This window comes from Anarhichas minor, unplaced genomic scaffold (assembly GCF_050575085.1).
Source record: "Anarhichas minor isolate MPS153535 unplaced genomic scaffold, ASM5057508v1 ptg000002l, whole genome shotgun sequence".
Taxonomy (NCBI): domain Eukaryota; kingdom Metazoa; phylum Chordata; class Actinopteri; order Perciformes; family Anarhichadidae; genus Anarhichas; species Anarhichas minor.
The window spans coordinates 7,890,644-7,912,596 of NW_027466448.1; the positions used below are offsets into that span (position 1 = coordinate 7,890,644).

Here is a 21,953-nt window from a genome sequence, read left to right on the forward strand (position 1 = left end):
GTGTGTGTGTGTGTGTGTGTGTGTGTGTGTGTGTGTGTGTGTGTGTGTGCGTGCTGAAAAAGTTAGTCAATTGATTGAATAATGACTAAAAATAGATAGATAATCTCTGGCTGGATTTTGGACTGTTGGTTGGACAGAACCAGACATTTGAGGATGTCACCTCATTAACTGAGAAAATAATCTGGAGATTTTGCAAATATATTGTGTTTATTTGTATTACTGTATGTTTCAGACTTATATCTGATTGGGCCTAGTGGGGAGGAAGTGAGGCCCATCAGAACAGGAAGAGAGTAAATAAACAAGGTTTTAATGTTTCATCCTTCCAATTATATCTTAATTAAACAGATAAACACAACTTAGCTCCCGGTTAGCAGTCTGCAAAGTCTTTTGGCTGTGTGTCCACATTGGAGGACTGAGAGCTACCGTGAACTGTAGATCTGCACACTAACTCTCAGCAATTAGGACTTTTAACCACCGCTGTTGACACTTCAGAATTATCAAGTAACAGGAGTTACAGTTCTCCTGCTGTTGGTAAATTATTGGCTTTAAGTGCTGATAATTCACAGTCAGGCCTGGAAATAATACTCGTCCATTCACCAGAGGAGAGTGCTGTATTTGTTTTTATCTTGGATGAGTTAAGCAGGCGAAAGCCTAAATCTCACAAACGCAAGTTTAGTCTGGAAAACATCCACTGGGAATGGATTGAGCCCGGCCGCCGGAGCCAGACAACTCGGCAAACAACTGGGAGTGGATTACATGACGACAACAGCAACAGTGCTGTATTTTGATTGAAAGCAAAACTGACAAAGTTTAACCTTGGACGAGGAAGCAGCTTGTCTTTCACATAGACATTTCGGTCTATGCCCACCGACGACGCCCAAGTCTGTCTCCATACTAGGTTTGCGTGATTGCAGCGCAGGAGAGAGATATGCCAAACCATAATGGAAGTTACATTTGTGTGGTTGTAATGTTGTAATTCTTAATCACGGTTGTGTCCGACCAATACAATTGAATGTTTTTTAAGACAGGACAATTATGTGTGATGAAATACTGACAAGAAACTCCCAACATCCACGATCTGCTAAACAGCACTGCAGTATGTTTACGTTCTGTTTGGAAAAATGAAATCCAAATGACAAACAATAAACATAAACTGTCGGCTGCACACAATTGAAAATTTAGGTTGCAGTCTTTTAGGCTGAGCAATTACTCAGCAGTGGTGGATTTCTAGATAAACTGATCGTATAGATGTGAATGCATGTTGTGTGTATGTAACTGGAGAAAATGATCATGAAATGCTATATTTAGAATTTGTCTGTCTGTATGCTAAAATAGTTGCTAAAGTAAAAGTACCAATACAACAGTGAATACTCAGAAAGTACTGCTGTCCAAATTTGACTTAAGTAAATGTACAAAAGGATTAGCATCAAAATATACTTAATGTACCAAGTGAAAAAATACTCATTATTCAGATTAGCCCAATGAAGCTCATTTGATTAATTTATATACTGCGGGGTTGTGAATTTATTGTGAGTAGAAGTATGAAGTACAAGTACCTCGAAATTGTCCTTAAGTACAGCACTTGAGTAAATGTACTTTCCACCACTGGAAACTCATAGCCACCACCTAGTAAATTACTATTCATCATGGTGATAGATAGTAGCCACAATAGTATTAGCTTTCTCTGATTTTCAGGAGGTCGTTGCAGACCAAGAGGGATTGTGTAATAAGTCTGATATGTTCTGATATCTATCTGGGGTTCACAGTTCACTGAGGACAAAGCGTGTATTCTCCTCTGCAGATCCACAAAGCTGCTCTCAGTCCCACGCGGACGAATCATGAGGATCTCAGTCCATATCACTCATTTTATCAGATAGTTAGGAAATAAAGAAAGGCCACTTTACAAAACAGCTTATTTTCACATCAAAGTTCCCTGTGTGTGCATGAGAGATGACTGTTTACTGAGCATCAAATAAAACGTGTTAGAGTGATAAAAAAGATCTTTTAATTATGTGTTCTCCTCGTCAGTATTTTCAAGCATGAAGACAGGAAATAGGGGAGGGCTACACGGATAAAAGCAAGAATCTGTATTCACAAAGAGATGAAGAATAGGGCTAGACTTAAGTCATTAAATGTGATTACGTCACACTAACTACTAACAGCTCTGTTTCGTGTCAGTTCAGAGGAGAGCACATTTCTGGCTGCGAATGAGAATCAGAAATGGTTAAATATCATAATTCCCTCATGGGGATTGGTAACGAGCTCGATTCAGAATTGAAATGGCATGTGAATGAGTTTGTGACAGTATGTGGTAAGTGAAGCAGATCCAAAAACATTCCCAAGTTGGAGAGTTTGTAATAACATGCTAATTCTAGCCACATGTTGTGATTGCTTAATGATTCAAATCCTCTATTTCTTCTTCACTGCAACTGGGATGTTTATCAGCAAAACATGTTGGTTTGTGCTCTGCATCCTTTATCAGCTGCCATAAGCTAAACACTGAGGTAAACTAATGAAACGTGCTATATTTAACCACATGTCAGTGGTTATTACATCTTCTCGGTGTAGAGGGAGGTAAGGACGGAGGGTGAGCGGCTCTCTTCCTTTGGGAAAATACAGAAGAGGAATTTGTCCAGCTGTTCTTCCTCTGTGCTGCTCTCTGTTTGTCTCACTCTGTTTATTCGTCCATATTTTTTCTCTTTAGAAAACACAACGGTTCCCAACTTACATGAAGTCAAGGAGAACATGACCATGGGAACCACGCTGGTGACCAATCCCAACGGGGGATTTCTGGTAAGGGGGAAGTTGCTCTTTGGAGTTAATGGAAGTGCTTTATAGTACATGTTCCATACCAAACACAAAAGGAGGACTGAGCTTTGCATATTTTCGGCAAGAAACTGGGCAGCAAGTATATGTTCACTAGACCTTTGGTCTCAATGGAAACAGTGGGCTTGACCCTCCCATGTCTCTCAGTGAGGCTTCATGTCCTGGGAATGTAACACTGTAAATCAGCTGTGTGCTGAAATGTATGTATGAATGTAGGAGGTGGCGACACCCATTCCATTTTATGGTTATGAAGTCCAGTAAAATTATATTTAGATTAGCAGAGTTAAAAAAATGACAGAAACAATAGACTAGTGGCCAATAGATATATATTAATGCAACTCATAAAAACCTGGCATCTGGATTCAGTGCTTGTTTTAGGGCTTTTATTTTGAAGGCTTGATGTGTTACATAATCTAATTTCTTTCAGATGACATTCCCATCAGCCTCAGTTATAGCTTTTGTTTATTGTTAATTAGCAAATGTTAGCCCAGTAGTATTTGCTAATTAGCATCGGGATGTTAGCGGTTAGCTCAAAGCAACTCTGTGCCAAAGCCTCACAGAGCTGCTAGCATAGCTGAAGACTCTTAGTCCAGGATCCCTCCCAGTGTGAGGAAAGCACTGAGGTTGTGGAGCACAGAGGGAAATCTAAGAAAATGATTAATGTTATACAATTTTCCAGTTCTTGTTGGTTATTTTGAAGCCCTACTTCCTTGCAGGCTCTGTTTCTCTGTTTCCCTCTTCTCTTTTTCTCTCTGGAGAAGTATAGTCTGAAGGGATCTATGGTGCTTTTTAATAGTCTCTTTGTAATCTTCAGCTTGAGTAGTTCTTTCCTCTTGGTTTCTGTCCTCAGTAGCCCTGAACCTCCCCTCACCCATGACCTAATACTGGTGGAAAGCTAACCAGTCTGTGACTATTTTCTCAAGCAGTCTCAGTTTGTTTGTATGCGTGTGTCCTGTCTCCACAGGCCTGTGGTCCTCAGTATGGCTACATGTGCGGCCGGCAGCAGTACATCACAGGAGTGTGTGCGAATGTCAGCGAATCCTTCCAGATCCTCAACTCTGTGGCACCGGCCGTGCAAGGTACGCTGCCTGACAGGAAAAAAAGACACAGCACATCTACGCAGGACGTGACAGCCTCCGCACAAATTGCCTGTCGGGGATAAGAGATTGTGATCTACTCCTCACAGTAGTACCACCCAAGACCCTGACATCAAACTCACCCTCTCTCAGTGAAGAGGGAGATTAGAGCATTCTTCTTAATGTAAACTTGTCTGCGACCCCCATCCCTCTCTGGCCCGGCCCAGCCCAGCCCTTCTGCTGCGTTGTATGCCCAAGTTAGGAGAAAGTTTACTGCGCCTGCACTCTGTTTCCCAGGAAGGAAACAGCCGAGAGAGAGCCAGAGAGTAAACAGTCTACAGTGATATTTCTCTTTCTATGACTCTTTAAGTATTTCGCTGCCATTCAACACATACACAGACTGATCATATAGTGCTGCAAAAAATTATGAACATGTCTCACGTTTTAAACTGATTTGATAAGTGCTGAATTAAAGTAAATGTAAGAGCTATAAGAGATTGTGCGCGGTCTTTGGGGACTTTTTTTGCTTTCATGACTCACACGAGGAAACCTAACAGTCTCGGCATGAAGTGTGAATGTGTAACGAATGGAGAAATTAGTCTCATTTAGGCCAATTACTACAGTACATGTCTATGGGATTAGTGGTAAGAAAAATAAAAGTTCTGCCATGTGAAAGACGTGATGCCTCGCATTATTATCCTCATCCTATAAGTATAAGTATCACATGTTAATGAGTGCACTTTAAAGGTTGAACTATTCATTTAAAAGACCCCAAATCATCTAGTAATTTATTGAATTCTGTTCCTGCGACCCCTTCAGTTTAACCTGTGACCCCTTGTGGGGGTCCCGACCCCCAGGTTGGGAACCGCCGCTCGACATTATTACATTTTGATTAGCAGCTACTGTTGTGTGTCTGCTGTGGGCACAAGTAAACAGGAAGGGGACTGGATGTGTTGCATAATCTCATTTCTTTCTTTGGAGTGAAATCAGCAATTCTAGTGAAACCAGACGTTTGGAAAAGTTTAAAGATAAAACATTTAATGTGTACGAAATAAAAACAATCTCCTGTAGCTGCATGCAGAGAAATTAAAACAAACAAACTTTGTTTGGCTTTGTTCCAGACTGTGCGAAAGAGCTGGACATTGTGATCGTTCTGGATGGATCTAACAGTATCTACCCCTGGAAAAGTATCATCGAGTTTCTGCGACGTTTCATCGAGAACATTGATATCGGACCTAAACTCTCACAGGTCAGCGGCATGAATAAATTACTTTCAAGGATCTTTAAAAGCAGAATAATGTTTCCTGCTGGAAGTTACTCTTTCTGTGTCAGACATAAATGGGTAATGGATGAATGGGTTATATAAGATTAGACATAGAAAAAAAGGATGAATGAAGGAATAAACTGTTTGCTGCCAACTCAATTTTTCATATTATGTTTGATGACATAAGTGCCCACCATTATGGAATTTTCCACACGGTGCCAACAGTGAGAATAACTGCAATGTGTCCTTCATAAAGGAGACTTCATGAACTGAAGCCTTTTCAGTCTTTGAAGTAATTTTAGCCTTTGCCTTAGTAAGTTATACCTTGAGTGTATTTCTGTCCACTTGTCTTGGATCGCTCCTCGATTAGGTGGTTGGTTTTTATTATGGTTACATTGATCTGGCCTGGAGCTGCTGGAGTTTTCCAGAGGGAAACACTGGAAAGTCTTCTCACTGCGGAGCCCAGTGGTTGTAAGTCACATCTTCCATGGCTGCTGAAGTCCTCTGCCTTCTGTATAAAGAACAGTGTGTCATATCAACCCTACCAGACCCAACCGCATCCTCAGCAGACTGTCTGGGAGGGGAGGGAGAGAAGAGGAGAACATAGAAGGAGAGAAAAGGGAAAAATATATTGTAATGTAGGATAACGTTTAGAAGAACATGTGTGTGTTTTCCAGGTGGGGATAGTGTCCTATGGTGAGACTGTGACTCACCGCGTCAACCTGAGCCAGTTCGACAACACTCGTAATCTGCTGGAATTTGTTAAAGAACTTCCTCAGCAGACCGGCTTCAAAACCATGACTTTCCTGGGCATCGATACTGCCAGGTATTCAACACTAACCCCTCCCTCCTCATTTGGGCAAGCCTGGCAAGGCAGGGCCATAGCTCTCGATGACGTCAGCATGGTCTGGCAAGGTTTAATAGGCATATAAATGGGAGCGTGTCGTTTCAAGTTGGCTGGACAAGGGACTCAGACAAGCTCCCTCCTTTTGGTTAAAACAGTGCTGTCATTGGTCAGATTTTTTTCTAAAATATCGAGAAGAGGTTCCCCGATTGGTCCGACATGTATCAATGTCTGTTTACAGGTGTCGGGGAGTACGACAGCATATGTGACAAATGTTTTAGAATAACAAACCCGAGTCTCTGAGTCAACTGACAGTGGTCGAGTTGCATTGTGGGTAATGCAAGTGCCATGAAATAAATGCACAAATGCATGAAATAAAAAAAGACCTCCCGCCAGTGTCATGAATGTGAAATACCCAACAGGCTTTATTTAAGGTCCTGTTTCAGCAGATACTCCAGATGTTTTGTTCTTTTGACTGAACTTTGACTGAAAATATTGCACCAATCAGGAAAGAGGCCTTCATGCCGGAGCGCGGTGCACGACCTGGGGTGAAGAAAGTCATGGTGATTGTGACTGACGGAGAGTCACACGACTCCCACAATCTGGGCAAGGTCATGGGAGACTGCGACGACGATGACATCGAGAGGTTTGGCATTGCTGTGGGTACAAACTACCTTTGTGTTGTTTTTACAGATTATGTTAACATGTATGACTGTGTCTTCTGATTTCAGGATTGAGGACGTTTTGTGTTTACTGTTAATAATAAACCCAGAAAGGCTTATTTATTAATGAAAAAGGAAGCTGGAATATGCAGACTGTAGAAATCATAGTGAAATAAAGCCATTTTACTGTGCGGTTTATTGAAATATTGATAATAGAGTTTGATAATTTAGTCAAATAATAAGCAACATCATTCAAATTCAATCAAGGGAAGTGTACTAAACAGTTTCTTTAATAATTGTTTAGCCATCATTTAAAGCCGTTAGTTAGTCACTCAGTCAATCATTTTCAGCCCTGATGTTATTAAGATTGTTTATTATCTTTTCCAGGTTTTAGGAGACTACAATCGTCAGAACAAAAGTGCAGAAGAAGTGCAGAAGTTCATTAAGGAGATTGCGTCCATCTCCAGTAAGCCGTTGGCAGACCACTTCTTCAACGTCTCCGATGAGGTGGCCTTGTTGACCATTGTGGACGCTTTGGGAAGCAAGATTTTTGCTTTGGAAGGTAAATGTTGTCCCTGCAAACACACATAGCACAAATAGTTAAAACAATGGAAACAGCTAGTCTGCTTCTGTATTCAATGTATTTAAAAAAAACAATAAAATGAATTGTGCTGTAGATGAGAAGATTAACACCACCTTCATGTCAGTACGGTAAACACAAAGCTAAGTTTAATTATTCCTTTAAAGAGGACACCATTTTTATCAAACTCTCTCGATCCAACAATTAATAGGAATGTGACTAGGAGATACTAACAACATTGTATTATGTGCTGTTTATTTTAATATATAAAGGTTAAAATGAACTTTTTCATCCTCAGCTACAACCGGCAATTTCACCTCGTCCTTTGAGATGGAGATGTCCCAAGCTGGGTTCAGTGCACATTCTTCCAAAGTAAGTCTAAATCCATTTATTTATGTCAGATAAATACACAAATACCATATAAGTAAAAGTCAGTGACCTACTGTAGAATCACCGAACCAGACCCAATGACAGACAAGTGCATCATATCTCAAGATCACGGCTAAGTTTAGATGTCTGTAGGCTTTTCGATTTAGAAAGAACTGTTTATTTGATGTGCTTGCGGGGAAGTGAATGCGTTGGCATGGATGTTTGCTCAACTAATGAACTAGTCCAGACACAAAGCCCCAGTGTTATCTCCAGTGCATCTTCAACCCTTCGGTGATTCACTGGGTCAGTGGAAGTTTTCAGACACTGCTGCAGACTTCAGGCTGGTCGTGTTTGGTCTGATTGCATGAGAGCATGTGCGAGACAGTTAGAAGGGGATTGAAAGGCAAGCACGAGGCATTTTCAGTATTAGAGACAGCGGGGGAGGTTGAATCAGATGTTTGTTCACTACTCTTAAGAACAACGTGCTTGCGTTTGCCCCTTCACATGCCTTTGGAGTTCATTCATTAGGTGGTTCCTACATCTATTTATAAACAAACTAGCTTCTTAAGCCTCTCTTCCTGCTCCTGACTCACATTTGTCACCTCTTCGATCATTGTGTACACTGTCTCAGTGGCTGCAGTGGCTCATTCAACCAGACACAACCAGATTGAGTCATTGTTAAACACAGGAGGCCTCGCTTTAAGGCTCAGTAGGGGGAAAGAGGCTCTTGATGACTTTCATTGTGACTAATGATACATAACGTCCTGTGACCCCTCCCTTTCCTATTAATGAACTCTGTATCCTGTAGATACAATCAAAAAGATTGATTGAAGTACATTTTTTAGTTTTCTGCTTTGTGATGTATTCTACTATATTTTATTTTATCCAGGTTATTTACATGTGTCTATGTTTTCAAGAGGTTACATTATTGATTGACATGTCAATCTTTGATGAATGAGTTAACTATTTCACAAGTAAAATTGTGAAAATGCTTATCACGGTATCCCAGACCGCCAGATATTTTTTTCTCAGAATTATTACATGTTTAATTTACAATGATATAACAGAGAAAAGCAGAATCATTTAACAAGCTGGAACCACTGGAAGTTTGTACGTTTTCCTTAAATATCAATTTATACATTTTCAAAATAGTTAGTGGTTTAATTTTCTTTTGATTAGATACGTGAATAAATGTTTCTGCACTAGTTATACTATTTTGGCCACCACTGTTTAGACCACAGTAAAGATGATAAAAATATTTTGTACACCACTCACTAACAAAAATCGTTTTAACTCTTTTGATCTCATATCCGACTGCTCCTGACATCAGCTCTGTTGTCTCTCGTAGGACGGCCTGATGCTGGGAGCAGTGGGAGCGTTTGACTGGAACGGGACAGTGGTCATGCATACTGCTGGAGGAACGATCATTCCGGGGAAGACCGAGTTCTACGACCCAGAGACTGAGGCCGGGTACGAAGGACTCGCTGGGTACCTCGGTGAGTTCACTCGTTATGTCTTGAAGGCCCTAAGATGTATTTTCTCAATCAGCTGGGTACCGGACTCAAAGATAGCACCCAGTCACTTAAACGAAATTAGCTAAAAAATAGTTTTGTAGATTCCAGGTTTGCTTCTGCGCTGTGCCATTCGTGTTTCTTCTGCATGTGTGTTCCCACAAAAAATACAAAAACATACACCTGTTAATAAGCTGAATAATATACAGGAATACAGTTTTTAGACGTCCAAGAACAACTCTATCTGAGTGTCTTTGTGTTACACAGAGAGAGAGATAAACTAGATCTTTCTTGAGATTTGGTGAATTTTCACAGCTGCAGAATAAATATAGTTTCTGTTACATGGAGGAGTAAGATGTTGTCTATCTCTTTGTCCCATAAATAATAAATGCATGCCTTTTCTCTTCTGCTCCTCTCGTCCTGCTGCCTTTTATGGCTCTAAGAGCAACCACAGCGTCTTAATATTAAGTTATTTAATCAACATGTCATTAGAAAGAGCACTGGTGGGTCCAGGCTCGCGTACTGTAAACTCAGCTGTTGGCACACGCTCATCTCTAATGGTCTGGCTGCAGACTTTGCATACGTAGCCTGTGTGCGTGTGCTTGTCTTTGAGTGCGTGTGCTTGTATGTGAGTGCGTGTGCTTGTGTGTGTGTCCCTGCCAGTTTCGAAGGAGTGTTTTATAGTTTCCTCCTCACAATGAGATGTAAACAGTTGGCAGAAGAAGCATTTAAAAATACCCTTCAAAGAGATCCATAGTTGTTTTTCTCCTGATGTTGTTAAGTGCGGTTTGACACATTCCTGTTGATGCATGTTTATGTAAAGAATGCACTGAATTGAATACATTGTGTACTTGTGTATGCACATGTCTCTCTGCAGGCTATGATGTTCAGTCAGCCTCCACCCCTGATGGAGTGCTGTACATCACAGGGGCACCGCGGTACAACCACACAGGCCGGGTTGTTATCTATCGTCTGAATGAAAAGAACAACGTCGTCGTCTCACAGATACTGAAAGGACAACAGGTGAGTCTATTTCAGTTTGGTGCCTGGGGAGGCTTTCGTCCCTCTGTGTTTGTTTTGCAGAGAAGACATCTTTCTTCAAGCCGACTTTAAATAAGATAAGACTGTATTAATCCCCAAGGAAAAATGTACACGTTACAGTGGCTTAGTGGTAAAAAAAACGTTGGTGGCCCTGAAGTGGAAAACACAGAAATGTCTGTTTTCGGAATTATCATTGTCCAATGTTTTGTTTTGCAGATTGGTTCCTACTTTGGCAGCGTCCTGCAGACTGTCGACGTGGATGGAGATTCCTACACGGATCTCCTCTTGGTCGGAGCTCCAATGTATATGGGCACGGAAAGAGACGAGCAGGGACAAGTCTACGTCTACAAACTCGACCAGGTACAGAAGGTTAATTATAAAAGAATTAGGTGTGTGTCTATGATTGACAGAGCTTCTGTCAGATTGTGATGTTTTGTTTTTTTGTCTCTGCTTTATTTCCAGGACGGCCAGTTTAAGCACGAGTTCACTTTAAAGCCTGTCAATCAGTCCTGTTGTACTTCCCACTCAGCCAGCTGCACCAATAAGAATGAACCATGCGGTGCCCGCTTTGGTACGGCCATTGCTGCAGTATCAGACCTCAACCTGGACGGGTTTAACGACGTGGCCATCGGTGCACCTTTTGAGAACGACCACCGAGGCGCCGTCTACATCTATCATGGAGATAAGACGTCACTGAAAGAGAAATTCGTACAGGTGAGAACAGTGACAGTGCCTGAACTGTTGATACCAAAATACTTGTAAGTGTTTATTTAGTTGAAAGGGAAATGCTGTTATATTTCAACCCAGCCTTATTTCCCAAACGTCATGTTAGTTTGGAAGGCTTTAGGGGGCTTTACAACAGAGGTGGCAAGTGCAAAGTTACCCATAGAGCCACAATAACTTTCGGGAAATATGCCAGATTAAAATATATCCCGGAATTCTCCTTTAATGTAAACTAATTGGTCTTGTGTTTTTCTCTGCAGCATATCCCTGCAGGTGGGGACGGTGAAAAGGTGAAATTCTTTGGTCAGTCCATACACGGAGTCATGGATCTTAATGGAGATGGAATCACTGATGTTACCATAGGAGGTCTGGGAGGGGCTTCACTATTCTGGTGAGTCACGGCTCATCCTCACACATCAACATTCACTCCCAAAACTACACATTCCACCTGAATCATTACCAGCAGCAGTGCCCGTATCCCGGAGACTTTATCTTACATGTTCGTTTAGCGCTGTCTTCTGCGGGTTTAGACAGCTGCGCGTGTCCCACTGGGTTCGTGGGCTTGAGAACAACAACTTCCTAATGATCTCTCTGTTACAACTCCTGGCTGTTGGACTAACCCGCAAAGTTTTAAAACATCAGCCCACACCATGATTTAGCTTCCCAAGCAGACCTTCTCCCACAGTTTCTACTGGCAGAGGCTCAGCTAAGCTGTGTGAAAACTCCATCTCCCAAGTGGCTTAGAGTTTAAATAGGATTTGGCAGCAGGCAGCTGTACTTCCTGGACTGTTGGCCGGGGTTTTAGAAAGCCCCATGGTTGAATAGAGAGAGTTGAGGCCAAGTTTTGCTCTCAAGATGCATCCGTTTCTTGTTCCTTACAAGAAACTTGCGCACAGTTCAACACACACACACACTCACACACTGCCCCAAAAACAACTACAATTATGTTTTCTAGAAGTTGGCATGTCTGTCTCATTTCACCAGGTCCAGAGATGTTGCAGAGCTCCGTGCCAACATGACTTTTGACCCAGTTAAAATCAACCTGCAGCAGACTCAGTATCAGTGTGAGCGTGGCACACGCAAATCTGTGTGTGTGACGACGGAGGTGTGTTTTGTCTACGGCATCAAATCTGACAAGCAGGACTTAAACACTACTGCTGGTGAGCCATTCGGCATCCTATTATTTCATCTCTACCCCTCCTCACTGTCAAAGTTGTTGTGTGTCATTACTACATGTTTCCTTTTGTGTCGTGTGCTGCAGACATCCGCTACAATCTGTTTTTGGACGCTCTGCGTCCGAAAGCCAGGGCTTCATTTATTGACTCGGAAGATAAAAGTGATCGCAGGATTACCAGGAACTTCACCATCAAAGACAAAGAGAGAAAATGTGTGAACGAAACCTTCATCATGTCGGCAAGTACTCTTATCTTTATGATGTACACATGGGGTTAGTTATGGTTTCTTACCTGTACGAAATCAACCCCAAAACTATATTTTTTAACCCCGTTTCCACAAGACAGAGTCCTTAGATCAACTGAATGAATACAAGTTCTGTGACTTTCATTCATGAAAGTTATATTCTAGGCTTGTTGTGGGGATCTAAATTGTGTTTTGAGCCAGAAAGGAGACAGGACAAAGCTGTGAGAAGGCTCATGCGGAGAAGACCTTGGTCATAACACGAAACAGACTCGTCCTGATCAAAGCATGCCGAGTACAGCCGCTTGCTGCTCCGAGTTATAAATTATCTGTAGGCACTCGGAGAGTTGAAGAGATGAGGAGAGAAGAAGACAAAAACAAAGAGAGAATGAAAAATGTGACAAAGTGACTTTCAAAGTCGGGGGAGATTTCTACAAATGGCCTAACAAACACATCACCGACTGATCATCACAGTTGAAACCTTTAGTACGTTACAGCTACACCACCTACTGTCGCAATGTGACATTTAAAGCCATGCGTACAAAGTTTCTCATTCCAGCCGTTCACTGCAGCAATGGATTTCTAGGCGAGAGAAGGAGGAACTAATCAGTTGAAACAGCTGTTATTGCTGTGTGTGACGAGCACGAATACCTGCTCTGTTCTGGTGTGCCAGTTTGTGCACCAACTTCCCACATAGTCCAGCGCAGAGAAGTTCACAAGGGTCAGAAGATTTGTACCGCAACTACTTAAGTCCAAGATGGACCAGATGAACTGGATGAACTGAAAGCAGATGTATCTTTAAAGAATCCATGTCCAAAAAGTGCTTCATACTCAGGGTGTGGCTATGCCTCATTTCTGTTACAGTATCTAGGTCCAAGTCAGTAATGTGCCTGACTAAAGACGCAGCATGTGTTCCTTATGCTATACTTCTCAGGTTTAATCAAAATTTGGCACAGGGTCAAGAAAGACTCATATTTAACCTACCATGTCTGTACAGTCCATGCCATACTGCAATGTGAAGCTGTTCCTTCATATGTTGTCTTCATGTTTCAGTAATTTAAAGGCCCTGCACCCTCACACAGGTTATTCCAGTTATTCTGGTTGATTAGACCTCTAAGGTCATGTCGGTGTGTTGGTCCACCCTTTTGGTCCAGAATTATATATTTCAGCAACTATTTAATGGATTGCCATGAATGTTTGTCCAGACATTCATGGTGCCCAGAGGATGACGCATACTGACTTTGGTGATCCTCGGACCTTTCCTCTAGTGCCACCAAGAGCTTAACCTTTGGAGTTTTGGGTGAAACAACTATTGGATGAGTTTTGTTATAGGCATCCATGTGCCCCTAAGGATGAATTGTAATACCTTTTCATCTAGCACCACCATCATCGCTGTCTGAAATATCTAACTCGGGATTACTTCTGACTTGCTTGTTGCTCATTCTTTCAGTCTGAATGATATGACTAAGTACAAACAAGAGAGTCAGGGAGCCGTCGATCAGGCATAGCCTGAACAAACCCCACAAAGTCCTGATTAAGGATCTAATCAGCCAAAAACATGTTTACATGTTTTGTACTTTTGTTCCCCTCTCTCTTCTCCTCACCATCCTCTGTCCTGCTCCACTTGTCCCCTTTCTCAGGCCCGGCTGGACTTCCGAGACCCTCTCATGGTGTCTTTGGAGTTTGGACTTGCTGATGAAGACCAAGGCCCCGTTCTGGATGAAAACCTTCCCAGATCCATCAATAAGACAGTAAGACAGTATTTCATATCACTTGCTAGAGTCTCTTTCAGCACTTTAAGTATGAACTGCCAAATAACAGTAAGCAGAAACCTTTGAGTCACAGACAGGAAGGATTTGAACCTGGTCTTAAACATCTGTCTGTCTTTATAATCTGAGAATGAGAAGTGGGGTGTTCTTGTCTGGCTCCAAACTCGCTGCTGTTACGCCACATTAACATCTGCAACAGCTGACTGCCATCCTTCAGTGTTTCCCGAAAACTGCATTAGTGTTTCAACACCAAAAGTTAGGGCAGTCTTCCCACACTCCCACATGCATAGTTGTTCTAACAAGAGGGTCTGCAGATAAGTGATGCCATGAGTGATGTGTCCAGATAAAGATGGGAAATATTACATGAGAATTCAGCCCGTAACAAAGAAGGAAATGAAAGCCAAACCCCTCCTCGCTTCTAAACACAGGACCATATGTGATGTGTTTATGAGCCTTGACACATCCTCAGCGTCAGATACTGTCACAGCAGCAATGAACGCTGCACTCCCACAAGCGAGGAAGCGCTATTAGGACCTCAGGACCTCTCCTGTTATTGTTATTGAAAGGAAGAGAAGGGACACAGAAAGGGGAAGTCATCAAACGGAAGTTTTTCTTTTGACATTGTGCTGCATATGATATTCTCTGGTCCTTTCTCGGGAGGGTGGACGCTGTTGATCTTAAGAGTCCAGTGGGAGAGCATTGAGAGTGGGAACAAATTTGACTGTGACCCTCAAACGCCCTGTGGGGAAAAGGGAAAGGGAATGAATAACTGGTTAAAAAAATCTTACAAATTTAATTCCTGCTTCTCCTAGTCCTTTTCATCTGTACGCTGGAGTAAGTTGTAAGTTGCATATTGGACCATGATTGGGCTCCAAACTAGTTGTAACATCACACAATTGTGCTCGTACATATGCATCTTAAACTCTGAATTTAGGTGATCAAAGAGAAGCTTTGGCTTCTCGTGTAAAACTCTGCACATATATGAATCTACGGTGAACTCAGACATCCAAATAAAGAAACAATAAAACATTTTTTTTTACTGGAGGAGACCTTGAAAATGTTCGTCTCTATCTCGTAGATTCCTCTAGTTGACTGTGGAAGCGATGAGAAGTGCATTGCTGACCTCTCTCTCAAAGCAGAGCCTAGTGTCAAAAGGTAAGCGGAATTAGCGTTAAAGAATATGTTCACACTTTTTCAAATCTGTCTCAAAACAATACTAGCGTATGTACATTTATGAATCATTTATGGTCATTGTAAGTTTTCCTCTTCCTCTTATGTAACTGTTGTATACTGAAGTCATGTCATGTACTGTCTCTAAGTCACAGTGTCTCATAACACAGTTTACATAGTTATTAGACCTTATTAGCAGCAAATCCTTCCAGTGCATGACTGCACCCTTGTGGGGAGATTTGTGCATCACAGACAAGCATGCTGACAGTTTTCATTTACTTCTCCAGAATGGTGATCAAAGCCAACAAAGACAAGATTGATGTGAACATCAACATTAGAAACAGCAAGGACAACGCGTACAACACTAAAGTTATCCTCAGCTTCACACCGAACATCAACTATGTTAAAGTAGAGGTGAGATTTCTAATACTCCTCTGTCTGCACCATTTAAGTGTATATGGATATACACTTAAAGGACCAGAGAATATCATTTAAGTGTATATGGATATACGTGAAGTGTGTCACGATGTTTGTTTTGTTTTGTGTTTTCAGCCGGAGAAAGCATGCACTCTGAATCACACAAATGTGGAGTGTGCTGTTGGATACCCCTTCTTGGGAAGTAATGTAGAGGTTAGTATCGGCATATAATACATTCATCAGGCTACATACTACCTGTGCGATGTATCATTTTTTGTCTATCTTTGTGATGTGATCCACAGGAAAACTTCACAGTGAAATTTGAGGTAAATCCCAAACATATCCAGGAGGTAATTCAGATCAATGTGACAGCTACAAGGTGAGAGAATCAGCACGGCATTTTTTATTTCCAGTTTGAAGCTGTTTGTCTTAAACAAATTGTACAAATTGGAATTGTACAACTTTTCATATCTTTTCCCCCAGTGACAGTGAAGAGCTGGCTTCAACAATGCATGACAACACGGTGCAAATCTCCATCCCTGTGAAGTATGAAGCTGGCCTGATATTCTCCGTGTGAGTGGCTGCACTCCTTACTGATCATGAATACTAATACTACAAACAGAGGATGCAATAATGGTCTCTATAGTCCTGTCATGGTGGACATTTTGACTTGTTCTATTCATGTTAATGACATGCCGTCATTACACCTTTGTTTAACAAATCAAAACGTCAAAAATAAAGTCATTTTGGTACCACTATACAATGATATATTAACAATGGATCACAAGACGTCCTGTCACCACCCTCGTCAGTGTTATTTTCAGCCACAGCAGGCAGCTTTTTTAATTGCAAAAAATCCACTGTAAACTACCTGCCCAACACCAAACAGCAGACAGACATATTCAGAGACTAGCTGGTGGACATAGTGGAGCTTTTAGCAGCTAAAGAGCCAGATATTTCCCTCAGGAGCTGGTGGAGGCCAAAATCAGAGTTAAAAGAGAGCGAATATGGAACTGGACACAAACATGATCCCAAATGTATGATAATGTTGCTCTGTATCTGCTGGATGTGTAAATATACTGTTTGCAACATATACACTTTTTAAGATGATATTATGTCAGTGTTGTGCTTTGGGTTTAATGGTATCTACATTTCATATTAAATGTATAAGCATCTGTCTGTGTCTGAAGCTGTTATTCAGAACAGAAAAAACCTAATATGCGTTTGAATTTATTTTTTTAGGCGGCCTGGGGATGAACACATCATTGTAAAAGAGGGTGAACAGTATTCTACTGTATTCAATGACACCAGCGTGATCGGAGAGGAGGTCAACATCAGCTACACGGTAACAGAGATCATATGCAGATGGGGTTTGTTTGGGAATCCAGATAAGGTACAATATTAGTAAAACGGAGGCCTCTTCTCTTCTTCACTCCGCCTCTCCATCTCGCTTCTCCTCAGGTGGAGAAGTCAAGTGATATGGTGTCTCCACCAGTCGTCCTTACAGTGATGTATCCTCGCCTGTCTCCTCGGCAGAACAACTTACTGTACCTGACACACGTCACCACCAGCCCACAGGTATGAGTACACACACACATGTGGACATGCAAGTGGATCTGAACAGATGGACCCAATTTCATATCTGCCTCTCCTTTCTCTCCAGGTGAACTGTGACGCAGCACCTTGGATCAACCCCCAGAATATTAACCCGGAAGTTATAAATCCAAATCCAAAGAAAGAAACTCTCAGTGTCTTCCTGCTGGTGAGTGATGAGCCTCTTTGTGGGTTTATTTTCTAAAGACAGATTACCAGTGAAACCAGGCTTATTTCAGGAAATTCAGTTTTATAAGGATATTTAAGTAAGCCTGACCTAAGCTATCGTGGAAACTAATCCCTCTGCACTAACCCGTTCCTGTTCAGGTTAGTTTTCAGGCGTAGCCTCAACTCAGGCTTAACCAGTGATGCAGTTAATCTGCCAGACTGAAACACATTGTTTCTCCCTAAGGTGAACATGGGTCAGTTTATAGTACACGTCAAATTTATCAAATGTAGGCGTAAACTACCCTGGCTGGAGTCCTATTTAATGTTTCAAAGTTGTTTAAAGGTATGTTGCGTCTCACACGTTAACATGTATTTTCAGGTCTTATTATACAAAGTAAGGTTGTGGTTGATATTTTAAAGTAAATATACTTTGAACAACACAAAATAAATAAAAGATCAACCAGACCTGACTACTCTCATTAGCTCGGAGTTGGCTTTATGACACATATGAATCCTGGTTTGAATTGTTTGGCTTATTTAAAACACAATAAGACCTTCTGTTCTGAGCCACTTCTGTGTGTGTGTGTGTGTGTGTGTGTGTGTGTGTGTGTGTGTGTGTGTGTGTGTGTGTGTGTGTGTGTGTGTGTCCTTCCTGTCTTACCGTATGTGTTTGATTTGCTCTACAGAGCTGTGAAAACCTCGACTGCGCATCATTTAGCTGCTCCATCCCCGAGGCTACGATCAGTCAGGTCAACGTTACATTCAGAGTGTGGAAACCCACGTTCATCAAGGTAGGTTAACGTGACACGTCGATGCTTCTTTTTGTCTAAGTGAAGAACTGGGAGGCCGAGTGACTAAAAGCGATCTGACAGATGGATAGACAGGAAACGTTTAAAGGAGATTTATCTTACAGGGCGAGTTCTCCAGTCTGTACATGTTGGTGAACGCCACGCTGGGGATCAAAGACACAAACCTGTTTCAACTGAGCAGTGACAGGACCAGAAGTGTAAGTGATCAAGTTTTTTAGGTTGTTTTTATTGTGCGCTTGTATTGTCATTGAATGCTTGTGTGTTTGCACGTGTGTGTACATTTACTCTCTGTACCTGTGTGCCAATCAGGTGAAGATCCAGGTTTCGAAGGAGACTTTAGGAGGAATCCCTATTTGGATCATCATCATCAGCATCCTGATAGGACTGCTGATCTTAGCACTCGTCATCTTCGCTCTCTGGAAGGTAACATAGGCATATACATATACAGACTAAGAGTATTTCAGATCTTCAAATACCTTGTAATATATTGCCAATAGAATATGAAATGTACCGCGACTTTAAAGGAGTGGTTAAACATTAAAGGAAGGGAAGTAAGGTCATTTGAATTCTTACCGACAGATATATGAGAAGATCGATACCACTTTGTTGTCTGCATGTTAAATATGAAACTACAGGAGTGTTTAGCTTTGTATACACTGGAAATAGAGGCAAACCGCTAGCCTGGCTCTGTCCAAAAGAAAACAAAATCTACCTACCAGCACATCTAACGCTCACTAATTAACACTTTACATCTCGTTTTTTTAAATCCGAGCAAAAAACGAAATGTTAAAAATACAATTTGTGGTGTAATCATACATAACAATATTTAGAGATTGATCTTTTCATCTAAAGAAAGGGAATAAGTATATTTCCCAAAAATGCTGAAGTAGTCCTTTACTATAGAACCTTCACATCTGTACAGAGTTACTGTTTTGTAACTTGACTTTTGTGATCCTCCAGATGGGCTTCTTCAAGAGAAAATCCAGGGACTACTCAAAGGAGGAAATGATGGACTGAGATATCCAGACATCCAGCAGCAAGCAGCTCCGTGACCGACCGCTTCCAGAACCGTCAGGTCGCACAAAGTGACAGGCAGACTTTTAAACAGACAGTCGGACGGACGGAGGAGATGCCACAAGACCCACAGGCACCTCGGTGCTACGACTGCTCACCATTCACTGTTTCCTGTGCAGGCCTGGCTCCAATAATGTTTGCCAATACTTCCCAGCCCTTGTCCTTTGATGCCTTGAGCACGAGGTTCCAACACCGGGGCTTTTCAGACGGTCTCATCCACAGAGAGTGCTGAGACAGACACTCTCTTATAATTGTATAAAGTCGATGCCACTCACTGTATTTGTAGTATTTGCAAACACTATTTGCTCAAGATCAGCTTTTTATGTGGCGGGTATACAGTATACATCAAGCAGTTCAAGAAGAGGAGCGAGGAAGAAACCATCACTTATCAGGCATCTGTTGGCAAAGTAGCATATATCTGTATTACATACAGCGGTTTTACAAAAACATAAGAGCAATAGATGCACTCCAGCTTTAGAGGAAAAAAGTACTCAGGTTTTTCTGTATGACGATCCAAAGTCGCTCAGCCACCTAACATACTTCATCGTCCAAAGGTCTTTTTACTTCTTACATATGTTGGAGCAGCCTGTCTGATAGCTTTATAAAACACTGTACCTTTTAGCATTTTACAGAATTCTGTTTTTGTTTGGTGTTTTTGCGGAATTTTAACAATATAAAGTGGCACATCCTTAATCTCAAAATGTTGACCAAAGACACTGACCTGTACACCAGATTTATTTGAAGCAAAAGTGCAGTCTATATGCTTTTATTTTTTTATACATTTATTCTTAGTTTAACCAAAACAAGCAAAAAAAAAACCTCGCCCAACTCCGATGTTAAATGTTTGTAGTTAGTGTCACTGAGAGATACAGACAGCTGCGCCTTCAAAATCCAAAACTTTGATTGTACTGTAAATATAAGTAGATGCCCAAAAATGTAAACCTTTTAAATGTACATAATTGTGTTTGCTATAATTCATGTAATTTAAGAGATGTTAGCCATAAATCTTTTTATTTTGTGTGTGATCAGTGGTCAGAGATGACGATTTTGCTCAGGTGCTACAACTATCATGAATGACCACATTAACATTTGACTTAAAAGAAAGTTATCTGGCCGATCTCACCAATTTAAAAGCTGATGCAAATATGTAAATATTGTTCTATTTTGATGAGAAAATGAAGTTATAATTACTCTGAACTGAAGATGAGGGTTTGTATCCACTACTTTGGTTTAATTTGATTGAAAGCCTGGTGAATGGCTGTGTTGAGGTGAGATACGACTGTAGCATATTTTGGTTTCAACCTTTTTGATTTGCAAAATGGAAGGTAGAATTTCCTTTAATGCAGAAACATATGTCACCAGCAGTCGCCATTCGGTAAATGGGATTTACTGGTCGTTGGATTGTAGTGTAGACAAGCTCCAACATGTACACAAAAGCATTCGCATACAAAGGCTCAATGTCACCCCATACGTGGTACACCGTACTTTACAAAGTTCTTCTTTCAGGTTTTCTGTCTTGTTTTTGTTTCCAGCTACACAACGTGTTCAAATAAATGATATTGTATTTTGGGGAGACTGCGTTTCTGCCTCTTTCTCGACTTCCTCCCTCGCTGTCATACAATACAGCTGTGGGAAGACGGCCGAGAAGAAGAAGAGGCGGCTTTTTGATATGAAATACTCCTCAGCTCGCACTCTCCACTGTTGACATGAAGCACATGTAATAAATTGTATGTACAGAATGTGTTACTGTTGTTTGGCTACATCAGGCTTATGCACGAGGGCGGAGTCACGAGTCTCTCTTTGTCCACTTGAGGTAGTCTGGGATTGTTTTTTTTACACATCCTACACCTCTATTAACTTCTGAGAGGGAGTAAAGGACAAAGTGAGAGTCGTGAGCTCCACCCCAGCCTTCTACACTGCTGTGAAGTCTTCATTGTAATGCACTGGTTTGTCAGACCATACGCGTCCTCATCAGCATAGAAATAAACTGAATCTGAATACAAATAAAGACTTTTTACGAAAAAAAAGTGCTTGATCATAAGTTCTTCTGCTTTTGTTCAGACAATAATATAAATAACATTTGTAATCTCTTTTTTTATCAACATGTTAAAGTTGCGGCTTTTAGTTCTGTCCATTCAAATAAATCACTGCAGCTTACGCATCTCTCCCTCCTGATAATCATCCTTGCATGAAAACAGTAACTGGTTTACATTTTCTCTCTTGAAATACATGAGCCGACAGTGAGTATTACTGCTGAAATGATTAGCGTATTAATCAATTAGTGAATCAACAGAACAATTTTGATAATCAAGTAATCATTTGGGTCATTAATGAAGGAAAATGTACAGTTTTGCCTATTTGTACTTCAGAATTTACATACATTAGAAATATTGGACTTTTACTCCACTATATTAATTCGACATCTATAGTTACTTTGAAGAATAACCCCCACCACTACAACATTATAATGCTACTTATACAATAACTTATAATAATATAACACATACATTCACAGTTCAAAGTATTCATTGCTGAAAGGTTCAAGAGAAGAAAATACACAATGTAGGGTCCTCTTGTCTATTTGAAAAATAAGACATTTGATTAGTTATTAGAGGAATTGGGAACTTGGAGCAGAAAAAGT

General features: G+C 41.1%; 1 protein-coding gene across 1 annotated transcript in view; it reads left to right on the forward strand.

Moving 5' to 3' along the window:
• The window catches only part of itga1 (integrin, alpha 1), a 39,867-nt gene extending 18,982 nt beyond the window's left edge, over positions 1-20,885 (forward strand). The window contains exons 4-30 of the mRNA XM_076088168.1: positions 2,705-2,793; positions 3,791-3,905; positions 5,024-5,151; positions 5,844-5,992; positions 6,519-6,669; positions 7,060-7,234; positions 7,551-7,624; positions 8,970-9,117; positions 10,010-10,155; positions 10,390-10,533; positions 10,636-10,887; positions 11,157-11,287; positions 11,881-12,056; positions 12,158-12,309; positions 13,953-14,063; positions 15,160-15,236; positions 15,539-15,665; positions 15,804-15,881; positions 15,971-16,047; positions 16,152-16,241; positions 16,911-17,013; positions 17,130-17,246; positions 17,332-17,430; positions 18,116-18,220; positions 18,343-18,435; positions 18,548-18,661; positions 19,199-20,885. Coding sequence (XP_075944283.1) covers positions 2,705-2,793; positions 3,791-3,905; positions 5,024-5,151; positions 5,844-5,992; positions 6,519-6,669; positions 7,060-7,234; positions 7,551-7,624; positions 8,970-9,117; positions 10,010-10,155; positions 10,390-10,533; positions 10,636-10,887; positions 11,157-11,287; positions 11,881-12,056; positions 12,158-12,309; positions 13,953-14,063; positions 15,160-15,236; positions 15,539-15,665; positions 15,804-15,881; positions 15,971-16,047; positions 16,152-16,241; positions 16,911-17,013; positions 17,130-17,246; positions 17,332-17,430; positions 18,116-18,220; positions 18,343-18,435; positions 18,548-18,661; positions 19,199-19,255 — 3,278 coding nt within the window. The 3' untranslated portion in view covers positions 19,256-20,885. The remainder of the gene's footprint in view (positions 1-2,704; positions 2,794-3,790; positions 3,906-5,023; positions 5,152-5,843; positions 5,993-6,518; positions 6,670-7,059; positions 7,235-7,550; positions 7,625-8,969; positions 9,118-10,009; positions 10,156-10,389; positions 10,534-10,635; positions 10,888-11,156; positions 11,288-11,880; positions 12,057-12,157; positions 12,310-13,952; positions 14,064-15,159; positions 15,237-15,538; positions 15,666-15,803; positions 15,882-15,970; positions 16,048-16,151; positions 16,242-16,910; positions 17,014-17,129; positions 17,247-17,331; positions 17,431-18,115; positions 18,221-18,342; positions 18,436-18,547; positions 18,662-19,198) is intronic.
• Positions 20,886-21,953: the final 1,068 nt, after the last annotated feature.